This window comes from Ylistrum balloti, unplaced genomic scaffold, assembly GCF_031769215.1.
Source record: "Ylistrum balloti isolate Yb309-2 unplaced genomic scaffold, AGI_CSIRO_Ybal_v1 Utg371352, whole genome shotgun sequence".
NCBI lineage: Eukaryota > Metazoa > Mollusca > Bivalvia > Pectinida > Pectinidae > Ylistrum > Ylistrum balloti.
This window is the reverse complement of record NW_026782717.1, coordinates 197,098-217,019: the sequence shown is the minus strand read 5'-3', so window position 1 is coordinate 217,019 and position 19,922 is coordinate 197,098. Positions and strand designations below refer to the sequence as shown.

The following is a 19,922-nucleotide window of genomic DNA, read 5'->3' as shown; positions in this document are numbered from 1 at the left end:
TTGACCTTTTGCTACAGGTGCTCAGAGGTCACATGGCAAGTGTGATACAGGTGCACTTCATGAAGAGTCGTGCTCAGCTGATTAGTTTCTCTAAGGACAAAGTCTTGAGGATCTGGGATGTTCAGCTCCAAGTTTGTATACAGAGACTTGCAGGAATGTTCCCTAAAGGACCAGAAGGTGGGTTGAATCAAAATGTTCCCTAAAGGACCAGAAGGTGGGTTGAATCAAAATGTTCCCTAAAGGACCAGAAGGTGGGTTGAATCAAAATGTTCCCTAAAGGACCAGAAGGTGGGTTGAATCAAAATGTTCCCTAAAGGACCAGAAAGTGGGTTGAATCAAAATGTTCCCTAAAGGACCAGAAGGTGGGTTGAATCAAAATGTTCCCTAAATGACCAGAAGGTGGGTTGAATCAAAATGTTCCCTAAAGGACCAGAAAGTGGGTTGAATCAAAATGTTCCCTAAAGGACCAGAAGGTGGGTTGAATCAAAATGTTCCCTAAAGGACCAGAAAGTGGGTTGAATCAAAATGTTCCCTAAAGGACCAGAAAGTGGGTTGAATCAAAATGTTCCCTAAATGACCAGAAGGTGGGTTGAATCAAAATGTTCCCTAAAGGACCAGAAGGTGGGTTGAATCAAAATGTTCCCTAAAGGACCAGAAAGTGAGTTGAATCAAAATGTTCCCTAAAGGACCAGAAAGTGGGTTGAATCAAAATGTTCCCTAAAGGACCAGAAGGTGGGTTGAATCAAAATGTTCCCTAAAGGACCAGACGGTGGGTTGAATCAAAATATTCCCTAAGGGACCAGAAAGTGGGTTGAATCAAAATGTTCCCTAAAGGACCAGAAAGTGGGTTGAATCAAAATGTTCCCTAAAGGACCAGAAGGTGGGTTGAATCAAAATGTTCCCTAAAGGACCAGAAGGTGGGTTGAATCAAAATGTTCCCTAAAGGACCAGAAGGTGGGTTGAATCAAAATGTTCCCTAAAGGACCAGACGGTGGGTTGAATCAAAATATTCCCTAAGGGACCAGAAAGTGGGTTGAATCAAAATGTTACCAAGTGGTTAGAAGGGGCACATGAGTACATATGTGCATTAGTGGGAAGAAGATGGGTTGAGTCAAAATGGTTCCTAGAGTGCAAATGATGGGTTAATGAGCCAAAATGGTCTATGGAGGGAGGAAAAGGTGGGTTGATTCAAAATTTTCACCAGAAATCTGGAAGGTGGATTGAATTTCAAATGTACCTAATGGAGCCAGAAGGTGGGTAGAGCAGGCATGCTCCCAAGGACCCAGAGGGTGTGTTGGATATGAATGTTTGCAAAGTTACTGGAAGTGGTGAAACAATCAGTTCTGAATGTAGATTTATTTGCATTAATTTTTGTTTATCAAAGATTTGTAAAAATGAATGTATCCTTGGTATCAGCAAATCACATAAGATAGTACTACTCTTAAAAACATCAGATATTTGTGTATTTTATCTTCATTTTGTCCATATTTCACTACAGATTTGTAAAAAGTGTATATTTCTTTACCACAGTCTACAGCTGCCTGTATTTTGATGAACAAAGAGAGAGAAGTGGGCTTGAGAAGAATCGCTTGCTCATCACATTTAATTACCAGCTGACTATGATGGAAATGAAGGCAGAGATTCGGGATCGTGTCATGTCACATGACAAACCTGTGATCGCTGCCATCTATAACAGTACCTACAATCAGGTATTTTTAGAACCAAATTAAGATTTTCAAAAGAGAATCACCAAACTAACAAGTCTGAACAAGTGTGAATTTCTCTTTAGCACAGTGATAGTGGATTAGCATAGAGAGTGAGAGATCTCTAGTTCAGGTCCTGTAGGGGCTGGGCCAGGCTGAATGTGAGAGATCTCTAGTTTAGGTCCTGTAGGGGCTGGGCCAGGCTGAGAGTGAGAGATCTCCAGTTTAAGTCGTGTAGGGACTGGGCCAGACTGAGAGTGAGAGATCTCTAGTTCAGGTCCTGTAGGGGCTGGGCCAGGCTGAGTGTGAGAGATCTCTAGTTCAGGTCCTGTAGGGGCTGGGCCAGGCTGAGAGTGAGAGATCTCCAGTTTAAGTCGTGTAGGGGCTGGGCCAGGCTGAGAGTGAGAGATCTCTAGTTTAGGTCCTGTAGGGGCTGGGCCAGGCTGAGAGTGAGAGATCTCTAGTTTAGGTCCTGTAGGGGCTGGGCCAGGCTGAGAGTGAGAGATCTCTAGTTCAGGTCCTGTAGGGGCTGGGCCAGGCTGAGAATGAGAGATCTCTAGTTTAGGTCCTGTAGGGGCTGGGCCAGGCTGAGAGTGAGAGATCTCTAGTTTAAGTCGTGTAGGGACTGGGCCAGGCTGAGAGTGAGAGATCTCTAGTTCAGGTCGTGAGATCTCTAGTTCAGGTCCTGTAGGGGCTGGGCCAGGCTGAGAATGAGAGATCTCTAGTTCAGGTCCTGTAGGGACTGGGCCAGACTGAGAGTGAGAGATCTCTAGTTCAGGTCGTGTAGGGACTGGGCCAGGCTGAGTCTGAGAGATCTCCAGTTTAAGTCGTGTAGGGACTGGGCCAGACTGAGAGTGAGAGATCTCTAGTTCAGGTCGTGTAGGGGCTGGGCCAGGCTGAGTCTGAGAGATCTCTAGTGCAGGTCGTGTAGGGGCTGGGCCAGGCTGAGAGATGTCTCTAGATAGCATTCTGTGGAAGCTGCACCAGGATGACACCTAGATGTCTCTAGTTTGAGTCCTGTAGAAGCTGCACCAGGATGACACCTAGATGTCTCTAGTTTGAGTCCTGTAGAAGCTGCACCAGGATGACACCTAGATGTCTCTAGTTTGAGTCCTGTAGAAGCTGCACCAGGATGACACCTAGATGTCTCTAGTTTGAGTCCTGTAGAAGCTGCACCAGGATGACACCTAGATGTCTCTAGTTTGAGTCCTGTAGAAGCTGCACCAGGATGACACCTAGATGTCTCTAGTTTGAGTCCTGTGGAGTTTAAGCTAGGATGAGAAATAGAGGGCATTAGTTCAAGTCCAGTAGGAAGTGACCTTTTTCAATCCTCCCTTTTAACAATGATATAATACATATAGTTGTTAATTAGGTAATGTATGATAGGTATATTGCCTTAATGTAATCTTCAGAGTTTGAGATTAAAGTTCTTATATTATAGGATAGATATATGTACTACTGCTGTATTTGGGCCATTAATGTCATATAAAAATAAAAGTGGAATTTAGCTTTAAAGTATTTGATAAGACATTTTACCGTTTGGTTCATGTTGTATAAAACTACAGATAATACCAGTATTACTTATCTCATATATTACTTCATGTTGTTCATTTGTATTCGTTTCTTTTTTACTTAGGTGGTCAGTGTTTGTCAGTCAGGAATCCTCATTATCTGGATGATTGATACAGGTCAAAAGGTCAAACAGTTCAGCAGTGCCCATGGCAATGCAGAGGTCACATGTCTGTCCCAAGATCCAACTGGTACAAAGTTATTTACGGGCAGTACCGATGGCACTGTTAAGGTAAAATATTACCCAACAAAATGGAAGGCAAAGAAATATTTCCTCAATAAAAAATAAATAAATATTTGAAGTCAGATTATTTGTTTTTGTTCTTCAATATTTATAACTGTTTTTGTCCCTTTAAGATCATGGTTTGACTCTCAATTTGTGAATAATTTGAAACATAATTCTTTTACTACTTTTTCAAATATTTCGCAGGTGTTACATATTGTGATTTAGCCTTCTCAGATAAAGAAATGAAATACATTGTACATTACCATTGATTTTTTCTTGATTTTTATGGATAAAATAGTTCTGTTACATAGAATACTCATTGATTATTATAAATAATTTAATTTTAAGACTATGACTATAAAACTAAGGATTCTATTGTCAAATATCTTTTCCTTGTATTTAAGAAATATCATTGTTCATTTGTAAGTCAAATCAACTATTTGATTTAGTGATATATATCAGAAATCTTGTTCCTATTTTACAGATCTGGGATTTTAACGGTCACAACTCTCATTCTCTGGAGTGTGCTGGTGGTCAACCAGCTGATGTAGGACAAGTCCTGAACCTCAAACGCAGCGTAGTTGTGGTGGGATGGGCAAGGTTTGTTAATTAGTGTGGTTTATTTCAAGGTTAAATCCTTTGTATTAAAGTTATCTCCCTTTGTTTAATTATTAGCACAGATTGTTTTAACTTGATTTTGATTTGCCACAACATCACAAGGCTGTAATGAGCTGTGCCAGACTACTTCCAACAGTTAAACCTAAACAAAATAGTTTTATAAACAATACCAAATCTACCATTATCAAATATTACAATTACATAAATTATAATTATATATTATAATACAATTATATTAAATCAGATGTCTAGATTTTATTGTGTTATTGGTTGATTATTTTGCTGTAGATATGTTACAATATTCCGAGACTCAGCTCTGCGAGACACTGGTGCCCTGTTCTCAACAGTCCAACCGTCAGAATGGAAAGGAGGACAGGTTAGTTGTCAATATGTTTATAATAAATATATGTTCAGATCATATCTCATTCAGCCAGAATGTTTTGCTTATCAATGAGCATAGATGTTAATTAGTGTACTGAACTTACAATTTTTATAATTATTAAGATTCTATCTATATTTGTACTATACTGACCTGGTGTATCATATCCTAACTGTATATTATAGTGACCTGGTGTATCATATCCTAACTGTATATTATAGTGACCTGGTGTATCATATCCTAACTGTATATTATAGTGACCTGGTGTATCATATCCCTGTATATTATAGTGACCTGGTGTATCATATCCTAACTGTATATTATAGTGACCTGGTGTATCATATCCTAACTGTATATTATAGTGACCTGGTGTATCATATCCTAACTGTATATTATAGTGACCTGGTGTATCATATCCTAACTGTATATTATAGTGACCTGGTGTATCATATCCTAACTGTATATTATAGTGACCTGGTGTATCATATCCTAACTGTATATTATAGTGACCTGGTGTATCATATCCTAACTGTATATTATAGTGACCTGGTGTATCATATCCTAACTGTATATTATAGTGACCTGGTGTATCATATCCTAACTGTATATTATAGTGACCTGGTGTATCATATCCCTGTATATTATAGTGACCTGGTGTATCATATCCTAACTGTATATTATAGTGACCTTGTGTATCATATCCCTGTATATTATAGTGACCTGGTGTATCATATCCTAACTGTATATTATAGTGACCTGGTGTATCATATCCTAACTGTATATTATAGTGACCTGGTGTATCATATCCTAACTGTATATTATAGTGACCTGGTGTATCATATCCTAACTGTATATTATAGTGACCTGGTGTATCATATCTCTGTATATTATAGTGACCTGGTGTATCATATCCTAACTGTATATTATAGTGACCTGGTGTATCATATCCCTGTATATTATAGTGACCTGGTGTATCATATCCTAACTGTATATTATAGTGACCTGGTGTATCATATCCCTGTATATTATAGTGACCTGGTGTATCATATCCTAACTGTATATTATAGTGACCTGGTGTATCATATCCTAACTGTATATTATAGTGACCTGGTGTATCATATCCTAACTGTATATTATAGTGACCTGGTGTATCATATCCCTGTATATTATAGTGACCTGGTGTATCATATCCTAACTGTATATTATAGTGACCTGGTGTATCATATCCCTGTATATTATAGTGACCTGGTGTATCATATCCTAACTGTATATTATAGTGACCTGGTGTATCATATCCCTGTATATTATAGTGACCTGGTGTATCATATCCCTGTATATTATAGTGACCTGGTGTATCATATCTCTGTATATTATAGTGACCTGGTGTATCATATCCTAACTGTATATTATAGTGACCTGGTGTATCATATCCCTGTATATTATAGTGAGCTGGTGTATCATATCCCTGTATATTATAGTGAGCTGGTGTATCATATCCCTGTATATTATAGTGACCTGGTGTATCATATCCCTGTATATTATAGTGAGCTGGTGTATCATATCCCTGTATATTATAGTGAGCTGGTGTATCATATCCCTGTATATTATAGTGACCTGGTGTATCATATCTCTGTATATTATAGTGACCTGGTGTATCATATCCTAACTGTATATTATAGTGACCTGGTGTATCATATCCCTGTATATTATAGTGACCTGGTGTATCATATCCCTGTATATTATAGTGACCTGGTGTATCATATCTCTGTATATTATAGTGACCTGGTGTATCATATCCTAACTGTATATTATAGTGACCTGGTGTATCATATCCTAACTGTATATTATAGTGACCTGGTGTATCATATCCCTGTATATTATAGTGACCTGGTGTATCATATCCTAACTGTATATTATAGTGACCTGGTGTATCATATCCCTGTATATTATAGTGACCTGGTGTATCATATCCTAACTGTATATTATAGTGACCTGGTGTATCATATCCCTGTATATTATAGTGACCTGGTGTATCATATCCCTGTATATTATAGTGACCTGGTGTATCATATCTCTGTATATTATAGTGAGCTGGTGTATCATATCCCTGTATATTATAGTGAGCTGGTGTATCATATCCCTGTATATTATAGTGACCTGGTGTATCATATCTCTGTATATTATAGTGACCTGGTGTATCATATCCTAACTGTATATTATAGTGACCTGGTGTATCATATCCCTGTATATTATAGTGAGCTGGTGTATCATATCCTAAAGTGACCTGGTGTATCATATCCTAACTGTATATTATAGTGACCTGGTGTATCATATCCTAACTGTATATTATAGTGACCTGGTGTATCATATCCCTGTATATTATAGTGACCTGGTGTATCATATCCTAACTGTATATTATAGTGACCTGGTGTATCATATCCTAACTGTATATTATAGTGACCTGGTGTATCATATCCTAACTGTATATTATAGTGACCTGGTGTATCATATCCCTGTATATTATAGTGACCTGGTGTATCATATCTCTGTATATTATAGTGACCTGGTGTATCATATCCTAACTGTATATTATAGTGACCTGGTGTATCATATCCTAACTGTATATTATAGTGACCTGGTGTATCATATCCCTGTATATTATAGTATATTATAAGATGCATTTTTTGATTTAGGAACATCCAGAGGATATTCTTTGCTGTACCTTTACGAGTCCAAACACCATGGTAACTGGATCATATGATGGAGAAATCGTTGTCTGGAATACAAACTCTGAGCAGGCATCACGTCATTTGAGTCAACGCTCTCGCCGGAAGATGCTGAAATCTAGCACAAAATCCATTATTTCTTCTACAAATAGAGATGTGAGTCAGAATTGGATGTCATTAGAAAAGTTTGTTCCGAATGATTATCAAAGCCTGTTTTATGAGTGAGGAGAAGTGTCAAAATGACACTGATCTGTTTACTTTTCTGGTGGAATCTGTTTCTTCTTTTATTGATATACTGGAAACATTGTAAATGTGAAGATTTATATACAGGGTTGTACATGAGTTTCCTTTAGATATAAATGTTTGATTTGAGTAGCCGTGGAGGCACTGAAATGCTACACTGTAAAATCCTATATTACATGATGCTCAATATTTGTGGTTTTTAAGAAAGAATACAGTTTCACTTAATTTCCAGGATACAAGTAGTTCAATGAATCACTTTCATCACATTTAAACAGGGTGTGGACTAATGAATTCTTAAAATAAAAGTACACAAAAAATCAAGGAAAATTATTACAACACTAAATTTAATGATTCACAGTAATGTCAAATCACGACATCAACATGACAATAAAGTAAAGAAAACCAAAGTATAGATTAATGACGTACTATAATTTCATTTCCTGCAGGTGACAAGAACATTGGAATCCGATGCTGAATCATGCCCAAGATCTCGCCCCAACTCTCGTCCCAAGTCTCGTCCTAAATCTACTTCTAATGGTGGAACTAAAGAAGAACAGGTAGGTTGACTTTGTATTTTTACTTTATTGTGTCTCCACTCCAATTGGACAGTCTAAAAATGACCATCAGTTTGATACTTATTGGATGTATCTTCACATTCACTTCGTGTCACACTCTGAGAAAGTTTAATTGAATGTTTCTTTATATTTTAAGTAATTTCTGTTTGTTTTCTACAGAATGAATTTGGATTTGCCGTTTCACGACTGATTTTCTTGGAAAGCAGAAAAACTAATTCTGGTGGTGGTGGTGCCAATCTGATGTCATGTGGTGGTGGTGGCATTGTTAGGTTCTGGAACACTTCTACCAGTTCTTTAGTGGCAGAGTTCACAGCCCACACTAATGGTTAGTATCCTGATCGTCATTTTATATCTGTCAATCATCTCCCTATCAATCATCAGAGACAATTTTTACTGTAAATAAAAATGAAAGTTTTAAGTTGAGAAAACTGAATTAAAACAGCTTTATCTATTGTTGTGTAAATCAGTGCAAATTTTTTTGTGCAGCAAGCATCATCATGGCAACTGATAAACTCAATCAATGGTTAGTGACTGGTGATGCTGATGGAAATATCAAAGTGTGGGAGATCACAGAATACTGCATGCATAGCCAGACTGATGTCATACTCAAGTCAAGTCCTCGTGAGTTTTACTACGGTCTTCATCAGTCTTACTGAAGTCAAATTCTCATAAGTGGTACTCATGTCCTGTCCTGGAATGTCACACTCCGTTTTTTCAGGTGTTAAGTTTTTAGCTATGGAGTAAGACTATCACTAAAACTGTACAGAGGCCACTCTCATAGAGTGACCATACTTAAGTCTGTGATTGATACCTGGGATTCAGATCATGTCCTTATATGGTTGTGGAGATGAATTTGATTGGAAGTTTTTTAACCATTTACATTTTTGTTACTATATTGCAGTATGATGTTTTTTTCTCTTTGTCTATAGCAAGCTTCAGTAATTTGAAATAGAAAAACCCCACATAAAATCAAGTTTCTTTAATTTTTTTTTGCCAGCAATATTTGCCAAACATCATACTGCAATATAGTAACAAAAATGTAAGAGACTAAATATGTAAGAATGATTGCTTCAGTGTTTATTGATATAAATGACATTGACCTATTTTTAGGGTCAAATAGAAAAGATGATAAATCTCGCCGAAGATCTGGGAAAATTTAAATATTTGAAACATGACTTGAGATCTGTGATCTATGAATAGTTATTTTTATCTATTTATAAAGGAATTGGTCTAAATATTTGATCTGTTTCATATTTTCAGCGATGAAGTGTCAGTTCCAGGCACATACAGACATGATCAACTCTATTGATATGTGTGAGAGAAATGAACGTAGCCTTATCATCACGGCTTCCTCTGACTGTAGTGTGGCTGTCCATGATGTTCGTGGCAACAAAATTGGAATCTTTGGACAGGTATGTCTAATTCACCAGATGTCAAGGTCACCAAATATCAAGGTCATTCACTGATAAGGTCATTAACTGTCAGTTTTATCGTTGGGAAAAATCAGTTTAAGGTCATTTGTGATACTGGTTTTTGATACTTAAAGAATTCTTTGATCAAGTATGATTCAATTTTGACTTTTATTGAGACTAAAGTACTCTATCATGATCTTTCCCACAATCATAAAGCTTTGATGAATTGTTATGATTGTTATTTTTACATTCTTTTGTAATAAGAACTTTTGTATAAACCTTTGAAAAAAAACCCATTTTGAATTTGACAAAATATTTGTTTGGTGTATAAATATTTTATCTTTGTTTCCAGGAAGAACATTGGAAAATTGAGACCTATGACCCAGCTGAGGAGTTAGAAGATGAAGAAGGAAACAGTGTAAGGGAAATAACTCTGTTTTACTCTGACCATCTGAGTATCTTTACTATTTTGTAGACACTATATATATATAATATCTTTGTTCAAACATAACTTTATGACTGTTTGTTAAAATATTTTATGTCCTCTCAGACAATTTTTAAACTCTTGGCCTGATCTAAAAATAGTTATTGAACATGGGATATCAATTTATCATTAGTGAACAAAGTTGATAAAGTTGAACAAAACAAGGAGAGGGCAGTATTCCTTGATTGCTTTCATGACAAGTGTTGGCAATAGGACATAGGAATCTTCCTGTACATATGTATTGTAAAAGTTTGTCAGAACATTAGAGGCTTCATCTCACCAGGGATTTATTATGAAACTCCACACACTTATAAAGGATGGTTAACACTGTTATTGTTCCTAGAAAATCCTTGTCAGCACTCTAACAGCTTCATTCCTTGAAGGATTTTGATCAAACTTGGCCATTTTTTATTGCATATATATTGCATGTCAAAGTGGAATCATAATTTGTATAATTTGGGATGACTTGTTTACTGCAAAATAGAGAAAAAAAGAAAACTTGCCTGACTGACCAGCGTTTTCATAAATAACAGTTTGTGAGTTTACTGTTACAATAATTTATTTCTTACCAAAATAAAACAGAGCCTTGTTTTGCAATTTTGGAGATTTATTTTATGACTGATCTATATTTTTGACATTTCCATCAGATATTAAGATGACATACCCAATACATTGCAACATTACCGAGTTCTGAATCTGTCATTCTGGTATTTTAGCGTGTGTGATAACATGGGAGATATACAGAGATCAGTAGAATTTGACATATTTATGATCTCGTTCATTACCTAATTGGTTGAGTTGTCTCTGTTTACCAGGAGGAAGTGACTGAGGAACAGGAGGAGGAAGACTTAGAGATAGAGGTGGAGAGTGTGTGGGAACCAGATGAACGTGCCATTACAGAACCTGATACACACAGATTCAACACCTGGGACAATACATGTTTAGGTAGCGTGACAATATCACTCAAGTATAATAAGTTATCAGAGGGAACTGTAGAGGGTGGCGGGGAGGGAGGGGAAGGGGGAGGGGGGGTTGTGTGGGGGGGGGAGGGTTGTTGTGTGGGGGGGGTGGGGGGTGGGGGGGGGGTTGTGTGTGTGTGATGGTTGGGTTGTGTGTGTGTGTGTGTAGGTGGAAGTTTTGTGTGTGTGAGGGTCGGGTTGTGTGTGTGGGGGGGATTGTGTGTGTAGGGGAGGGGGTTTTGTGTGTGTGTGAGGGTTGGGTTGCGTGTGTTGGGGGTTGTTGTGTGTGTGTAGGTGGGGGTTGTGTGTGTGAGGGTTGGGTTGTGTGTGTGTGTGTGTGGGGGGGTTGTGTGTGTGTGTGTGGTGGAAGTTGTGTGTGTGAGGGTTGGGTTGTGTGTGTGTGGGGGGAAGTAGGGGAGGGGGTTGTGTGTGTGTGAGGGTTGAGTTGCGTGTGTTGGGGGGTTGTGTTGTGTGTGTGTAGGTGGGGGTTGTGTGTGTGTGAGGGTTGTGTTGTGTGTGTGTGTGTGTGTGTGTGTGTGAGGGCTGGGTTGTGTGTGTGTGTGTGCGAGGGTTCGGTTGTGTGTGTTGGGGGGGATGTGTGTGTGTGGAAGGGTTGTGTGTGTAGTTGTGGGTTTGTGTGTGGGGGGGGGTTGTATGTGGGAGGGATGTGTGTGTGTTTGGGGGGGATTGTATGTGTGTGTAGGGGGTGTTGTGTGTGTGGGGGGGGGGGGGTTGGTTTGTGTGTGAGGGGGTTGGTTTGTGTGTGGGGGAGGGGGTGTGTGAGGGGTGTTTGTGTGTTTGTTTGTGAGGTAATGAAGACAGTCGGTAAACTTATTCACAATACTCCTCAACCTGCATCATATAAGGGAAGACGGAAAAAGAATTAATTTGAAAAAAGAAAAAAAAAACATGGATGACCATTCTAGTTAAATTAAAAATCAGGTGAAATCATGGTAGGAAAACAAAAACTAAAGAAAAAAAAAGTGTCAGAGAATACCACCGTAGTAAAACTAATGATCAGGGGAGATCACTCTTGTAGGAAATGGTTGCAAGAGTATACCACTGTAGTAAACTAGTGATCGCGGAGATCACTCTTGTTGGAGATGATAGCCAGAGTATACCACTGTAGTAAACTAATGATCAGGGGAGATCACTCTTGTAGGAAATGATAGCCAGAGTATACCACTGTAGTAAACTAATGATCAGGGGAGATCACTCTTGTAGTAAATTATAACCGAGTATACCACCGTAGTAAAACTAATGATCAGGGGAGATCACTCTTGTAGGAAATGATAGTCAGAGTATACCACTGTAGTAAACTAATGATCAGGGGAGATCACTCTTGTAGTAAATTATAGCCGAGTATACCACAGTAGTAAACTAATGATCAGGGGAGATCCCTCTTGTAGGAAATGATAGTCAGAGTATACCACTGTAGTAAACTAATGATCAGGGGAGATCACTCTTGTAGTAAATTATAGCCGAGTATACCACAGTAGTAAACTAATGATCAGGGGAGATCACTCTTGTAGTAAATTATAGCTGAGTATACCACTGTAGTAAACTAATGATCAGGGGAGATCACTCTTGTAGTAAATTATAGCCGAGTATACCACTGTAGTAAACTAATGATCAGGGGAGATCACTCTTGTAGTAAATTATAGCTGAGTATACCACTGTAGTAAACTAATGATCAGGGGAGATCACTCTTGTAGTAAATTATAGCCGAGTATACCACTGTGGTAAACTAATGATCAGGGGAGATCACTCTTGTAGTAGATTATAGCCAGAGTATACCACTGTAGTAAAATTGTTGATCAGGGGAGATCACTCCCTCAGGATATGATACTTGATGAATTCCATTTTAATTCTATATCTTTTTATATTTTTTTCAATTTATTGTAGGCAAAAACTACCAAGAGACACGAGTACGTAAACGAGAGAGAAAACAACCAGGTACAATACCCAACCTGCCCTACCTGACATGGGAGAAGACAGGACAAGCACCTGCAGGTCCTTACTCTGTAAGTGATATCATACTCAGAATTCTACTTACATCAACAGCTGTAAGTGATATCATACTCAGAATTCTACTTACATCAACAGCTGTAAGTGATATCATACTCAGAATTCTACTTACATCAACAGCTGTAAGTGATATCATATTTTTTTCAAATTATTGTACTACATCAACAGCTGTAAGTGATATCATAATACCCAACCTGCCCTACCTGACATGGGAATTCACCTGCATCAACAGCTGTAAGTGATATCATACTCAGAATTCTACTTACATCAACAGCTGTAAGTGATATCATACTCAGAATTCTACTTACATCAACAGCTGTAAGTGATATCATACTGATGGTCTGTATTTTTCTGTACCTTTTTACTGAGATGTGACAATATGCTGAGTATATTAATGGTGAAGTCATTGGAAGGTGTTTCCTCACACTTGTCTGGTAATACATACAATATTCTAGTGTTTTATTTCAGCTTTGTCGTCCTCAATAGTTTGAAGAACATTTTGAATTTTACTCTCATTATGAAAGTTCTGTACACCACTGAAGAAATCCTTTTAAATCCTTAGAAGATGAATTATAGATACTTATTTGCCATCAGCTGTTGTGGAATTTTCTCCAATTTCATCAATGTTTGTGATCCTCTTAGTCAGTCAGTTTTCATGGTACTATGACTTTATGTCAGTTATATTTTAGCCTGAAAGAAGCAGCATAGTTAGGTAAGCTGCAGACAGTTTGTGACACATTATCTCCCATGTGTAAGGATAAAGCATCATGATCACAAACTTTTACATCAATAAGACCACACAACAGAGCTTCTAAATGTGAATATATTGATGCTAAATGACTGACAAGTTTTGAAAATAGCATTCAATTCCAGACTTGACCATCCTGTGTATGGCATTTATAACAATATGAATGACACAGCTTTACAACAATAACTGTAAATTGTGTAATTGTCAGGTGGTTGTAAAGATTTAATGCCATGTTATGAAACTTCTAATGAAACTTTAGCTTTGTTGAATTATCTGTCATCTGAACAATCTCTTGGATGAAACAGTTACAATAATTGTCCATCATTATTGTGATGGTCAAAATGATGATGATTTAGTCACAGTAACACAAGTATTAGAAAATAAAGATGACAAGTTAATATGAAGAAAATTTCTTACAAAAGTAGATATGTTTTCTTCTGGATACGTGCTGTAATAGTGTATATGCCATTCAGGTTGTAGTTTATTTGTAAACAATTTCTAATTGAGAATTGTGTCCCTTTATCTATGTCAGTTTTCTGCTTTAGGTACACTATTTTCGTTTTTATCATATAGTACGTTGTGAGATGCAGATTGTGGGGAATATTATAATTGCATATTGTTAGATACTGTGTGAGGTGGTGATTGTTATGCATTTCTCGTCTTCTGTGTACCCTAAAGTACTCCTGTGTTCCTTCAGAAACTCCCATGTCCCCTGGGGTACTTCTATGTTTCCTGAGTAACTTCTATGGTCTCAAGTGTTTTCCTGTTTTCCCTGGTGTTCTCCTGTCTTCCCTGATGTTCTCCTGTTTTCCCTGATGTTCTCCTGTTTTCCCTGGTGTTCTCCTGTTTTCCCTGATGTTCTCCTGTGTTCCCTGGTGTTCTCCTGTGTTCCCTGATGTTCTCCTATGTTCCCTGATGTTCTCCTGTGTTCCCTAGTGTTCTCCTGTTTTACCTGATGTTCTCCTGTTTTCCCTGATGTTCTCCTGTGTTCCCTGGTGTTTTCCTGTATTCCCTGATGTTCTCCTGTTTTCCCTGATGTTCTCCTGTGTTCCTTGGTCTTATGCTGTGTTCCCTGGTGTTCTCCTGTTTTCCCTGATGTTCTCCTGTGTTCCCTGGTGTTCTCCTGTTTTCCCTGATGTTCTCCTGTTTTCCCTGGTGTTCTCCTGTTTTCCCTGATGTTCTCCTGTTTTCCCTGGTGTTCTCCTGTGTTCCCTTATGTTCTCCTGTGTTCCCTGATGTTCTGTGTTCCCTGATGTTCTCCTGTGTTCCCTGGTGTTCTCCTGTCTTCCCTGATGTTCTCCTGTTTTCCCTGATGTTCTCCTGTGTTCCCTGTTTCCCTGGTGTTCTCCTGTTTTCCCTGATGTTCTCCTGTGTTCCCTGATGTTCTCCTGTGTTCCCTGTTTCCCTGGTGTTCTCCTGTTTTCCCTGATGTTCTCATGTGTTCCCTGATGTTCTCCTGTGTTCCCTGATGTTCTCCTGTGTTCCCTGGTGTTCTCCTGTCTTCCCTGATGTTCTCCTGTTTTCCCTGATGTTCTCCTGTGTTCCCTGTTTCCCTGGTGTTCTCCTGTTTTCCCTGATGTTCTCCTGTGTTCCCTGATGTTCTCATGTGTTCCCTGTTTCCCTGGTGTTCTCCTGTTTTCCCTGATGTTCTCCTGTGTTCCCTGTTTCCCTGGTGTTCTCCTGTTTTCCCTGATGTTCTCCTGTGTTCCCTGATGTCCTCCTGTTTTCCCTGTTTCCCTGGTGTTCTCCCTTTTTTTAACAAAATGAGACCTTATTTCCACATTCACTTCTCTCAGAGACAAATTAGGATTCATCAGCATTTTAATGGTTTTCACAGTGTAACAAGTTTCTTATTCACTAAATTTAAATCCAACATTACAGTTTATTTACATTTGTAGGTATTTTGGCCATCTTAATCTGATACTTTGTACCTAACCTTCTGGCTATTCTGTGCAGACGAGTTAAGTAGGATCTGACATTTTTCTCTCACACTCTACACTTCCTCTCTAATACATTGTAGTTTGTAGTAGTTATGGTTGCACTTTCACAAATAAAATGATCAGGATATGTTACAAAAAAAAGAAAATGTTTCCGCTTCTGACATTTCCTATTGTTTAGAGACATTTATAAAACTAGACACAATTGACATTTTAGCCTAATGTATTAAAACTTCAGAGTGGTTTTAGAGCCATGGTAGATCAGTCAGTCGAGACGATCCTAGATGTATGAATGTGATCTGTACCCAGAACATTTTGTGTTTCTCAGTAGGTGGTGGATCGCCCTGTGTTGATGTAAATGTGTTTGAGATACATTCCACACCTGCTCTATACACTAGATAGGATATAATCACCTAAGTACACAAGGGCATTTATTTTCCTTGATTTCATGGGCATCAAAATCTGTTAAAATCAGTACATTTCTTTTTTAAACCAGAGTCCTATGAAAATATATTATAGTACAACGGCAAATGGTGGACCTCCTTCATGATATTCGGTGAGGTAATCATCAACAAAAGATCCCATCACTATGGCACAAAAAGTGATGTTATTGTGTAGTGTTACAAATGTACTGTCCTGGTGTCATCAGCATTGTTTCTGAAGGATGAGTTGATAATATAACAGTGCATTAGTACTATCACAGTGTATGGGGTCAGTACTGTCACAGTGTACGGGGTCAGTACTGTCACAGTGTACGGGGTCAGTACTGTCACAGTGTATGGGGTCAGTACTGTCACAGTGTATGGGGTCAGTGCTGTCACAGTGTATGGGGTCAGTACTGTCACAGTGTATGGGGTCAGTACTGTCACAGTGTATGGGGTCAGTACTGTCACTGTGTATGGGGTCAGTACTGTCACAGTGTACGGGGTCAGTACTGTCACAGTGTATGGGGTCAGTACTGTCACAGTGTATGGAGTCAGTACTGTCACAGTGTATGGGGTCAGTACTGTCACAGTGTATGGGGTCAGTACTGTCACAGTGTATGGGGTCAGTACTGTCACAGTGTATGGGGTCAGTACTGTCACAGTGTATGGGGTCACTACTGTCACAGTGTATGGGGTCAGTACTGTCACAGTGTATGGGGTCACTACTGTCACAGTGTATGGGGTCAGTACTGTCACAGTGTATGGGGTCAGTACTGTCACAGTGTATGGGGTCAGTACTGTCACAGTGTATGGGGTCAGTACTGTCACAGTGTATGGGGTCAGTACTGTCACAGTATATGGGGTCAGTACTGTCACAGTGTATGGGGTCAGTACTGTCACAGTGTATGGGGTCAGTACTATCAGAGTGTATGGGGTCAGTACTATCACAGTGTATGGGGTCAGTACTGTCACAGTGTATGGGGTCAGTACTGTCACAGTGTATGGGGTCAGTACTGTCACAGTGTATGGGGTCAGTACTGTCACAGTGTATGGGGTCAGTACTGTCACAGTGTATGGGGTCAGTACTGTCACAGTGTATGGGGTCAGTACTGTCACAGTGTATGGGGTCAGTACTGTCACAGTGTATGGGGTCAGTCCTATCACAGTGTATGGGGTCAGTACTGTCACAGTGTATGGGGTCAGTACTGTCACAGTGTATGGGGTCAGTACTGTCACAGTGTATGGGGTCAGTACTGTCACAGTGTATGGGGTCAGTACTGTCACAGTGGATGGGGTCAGTACTGTCACAGTGTATGGGGTCAGTACTGTCACAGTGTATGGGGTCAGTACTGTCACAGTGTATGGGGTCAGTACTGTCACAGTGTATGGGGTCAGTCCTATCACAGTGTATGGGGTCAGTACTGTCACAGTGTATGGGGTCAGTACTGTCACAGTGTATGGGGTCAGTCCTATCACAGTGTATGGGGTCAGTACTGTCACAGTGTATGGGGTCAGTACTGTCACAGTGTATGGGGTCAGTACTGTCACAGTGTATGGGTCAGTACTGTCACAGTGGATGGGGTCAGTACTGTCACAGTGTATGGGGTCAGTACTGTCACAGTGTATGGGGTCAGTACTGTCACAGTGTATGGGTTCAGTACTGTCACAGTGTATGGGGTCAGTCCTATCACAGTGTATGGGGTCAGTACTGTCACAGTGTATGGGGTCAGTACTGTCACAGTGTATGGGGTCAGTACTGTCACAGTGTATGGGGTCAGTACTGTCACAGTGTATGGGGTCAGTACTGTCACAGTGTATGGGGTCAGTACTGTCACAGTGTATGGGGTCAGTACTGTCACAGTGTATGGGGTCAGTACTGTCACAGTGTACGGGGTCAGTACTGTCACAGTGTACGGGGTCAGTACTGTCACAGTGTATGGGGTCAGTACTGTCACAGTGTACGGAGTCAGTACTGTCACAGTGTATGGAGTCAGTACTGTCACAGTGTATGGGGTCAGTACTGTCACAGTGTATGGGGTCAGTACTGTCACAGTGTATGGGGTCAGTACTCTCACAGTGTATGGGTTCAGTACTGTCACAGTGTATGGGTTCAGTACTGTCACAGTGTATGGGGTCAGTACTGTCACAGTGGATGGGGTCAGTACTGTCACAGTGTATGGGGTCAGTACTGTCACAGTGTATGGGGTCAGTACTGTCACAGTGTATGGGGTCAGTACTGTCACAGTGTATGGGGTCAGTACTATCAGAGTGTATGGGGTCAGTACTGTCACAGTGTATGGGTCAGTACTATCACAGTGTATGGGGTCAGTACTGTCACAGTGGATGGGTCAGTACTATCACAGTGTATGGGGTCAGTACTGTCACAGTGTATGGAGTCAGTACTGTCACAGTGTATAGGGTCACTACTGTCACTGTGTATGGGGTCAGTACTGTCACAGTGTATGTGGTCAGTACTGTCACAGTGTATGGGGTCAGTCCTATCACAGTGTATGGGGTCAGTACTGTCACAGTGTATGGAGTCAGTACTGTCACAGTGTATGGGGTCAGTACTGTCACAATGTATGGAGTCAGTACTGTCACAGTGTATGGGGTCAGTACTGTCACAGTGTATGGGGTCAGTACTCTCACAGTGGATGGGGTCAGTACTGTCACAGTGTATGGGGTCAGTAGTGTCACAGTGTACGGGGTCAGTACTGTCACAGTGTATGGGGTCAGTACTATCAGAGTGTATGGGGTCAGTACTGTCACAGTGTATGGGGTCAGTACTGTCACAGTGTATGGGTCAGTACTATCACAGTGTATGGGGTCAGTACTGTCACAGTGGATGGGTCAGTACTGTCACAGTGGATGGGTCAGTACTATCACAGTGTATGGGGTCAGTACTGTCACAGTGGATGGGTCAGTACTATCACAGTGTATGGGGTCAGTACTGTCACTGTGTATGGGGTCAGTACTGTCACAGTGTATGGGGTCAGTACTGTCACACTGTATGGGGTCAGTACTATCACAGTGTATGGGGTCAGTACTGTCACAGTGTATGGGGTCAGTACTATAACAGTGTATGGGGTCAGTACTATCACAGTGTATGGGTCAGTATTGTCACAGTGTATGGGGTCAGTACTGTCACAGTGTAAGGGGTCAGTACTGTCAAACTGTATGGGTCAGTACTGTCACACTGTATGAGGTCAGTATTATCACAGTGTATGGGGTCAGTACTGTTATAAAAACTTGTACAACAATCGTTAAATTACAGTTTAATTTTATTACTTTATCAACTTAACATATTTTCAACAAAAAAGTAATTTTTAACTCAATTTTAATAGCTGAATAAGAGAAATATGGAACAATGGAAAGTAGATAACAACATCATACACGTAACCATGAACCAAACGTTGTGTCATCTTTTCTGAGAAGGGCCATTTAGCATACTGTGTGAAACATTCTACAGAGCTATTCAAACAAGATAAATGATACAACTAATCTAGAACAAATAGGGGATTTCTTGGTATAAGGGCCATAACTCTGATTAATATAAATCAGAGATTTTGTTACGTCACCAGAACACTGATGTTTGTTGGTCAGATGATACCCAGCAATGGGAGGAGTCGCAGCGACGGAAAACCAAACAACAGTGAAAAGTATGAATAACGGGATTTGTTAAGGCGCAGACTGAGTTGTTAAGGTGTGTGACTGATTTGTTAAGGTGTGTGACTGAGTTGTTAAGGTGTGTGACTGAGTTGTTAAGGTGTGTGACTGAGTTGTTAAGGTGTGTGACTGAGTTGTTAAGGTGTCTGACTGGGTTGTTAAGGTGTGCGACTGAGTTGTTAAGGTGTGCGACTGAGTTGTTAAGGTGTGCGACTGAGTTGTTA

At 39.7% G+C, this 19,922-nt stretch overlaps 1 protein-coding gene across 1 annotated transcript in view; it reads left to right on the top strand.

The window, feature by feature from the left end:
* Nucleotides 1–19,922, top strand: part of LOC132562134 (WD repeat-containing protein 49-like) — an 86,858-nt gene that overhangs the window by 30,397 nt on the left and 36,539 nt on the right. The window contains 13 exon segments of the mRNA XM_060226859.1: nt 18–177; nt 1,531–1,709; nt 3,340–3,504; nt 3,983–4,098; nt 4,405–4,492; nt 7,171–7,377; nt 7,911–8,021; nt 8,199–8,364; nt 8,526–8,660; nt 9,300–9,451; nt 9,804–9,869; nt 10,751–10,880; nt 12,800–12,918. Of these exon segments, the coding sequence (XP_060082842.1) occupies nt 18–177; nt 1,531–1,709; nt 3,340–3,504; nt 3,983–4,098; nt 4,405–4,492; nt 7,171–7,377; nt 7,911–8,021; nt 8,199–8,364; nt 8,526–8,660; nt 9,300–9,451; nt 9,804–9,869; nt 10,751–10,880; nt 12,800–12,918 (1,794 nt within the window).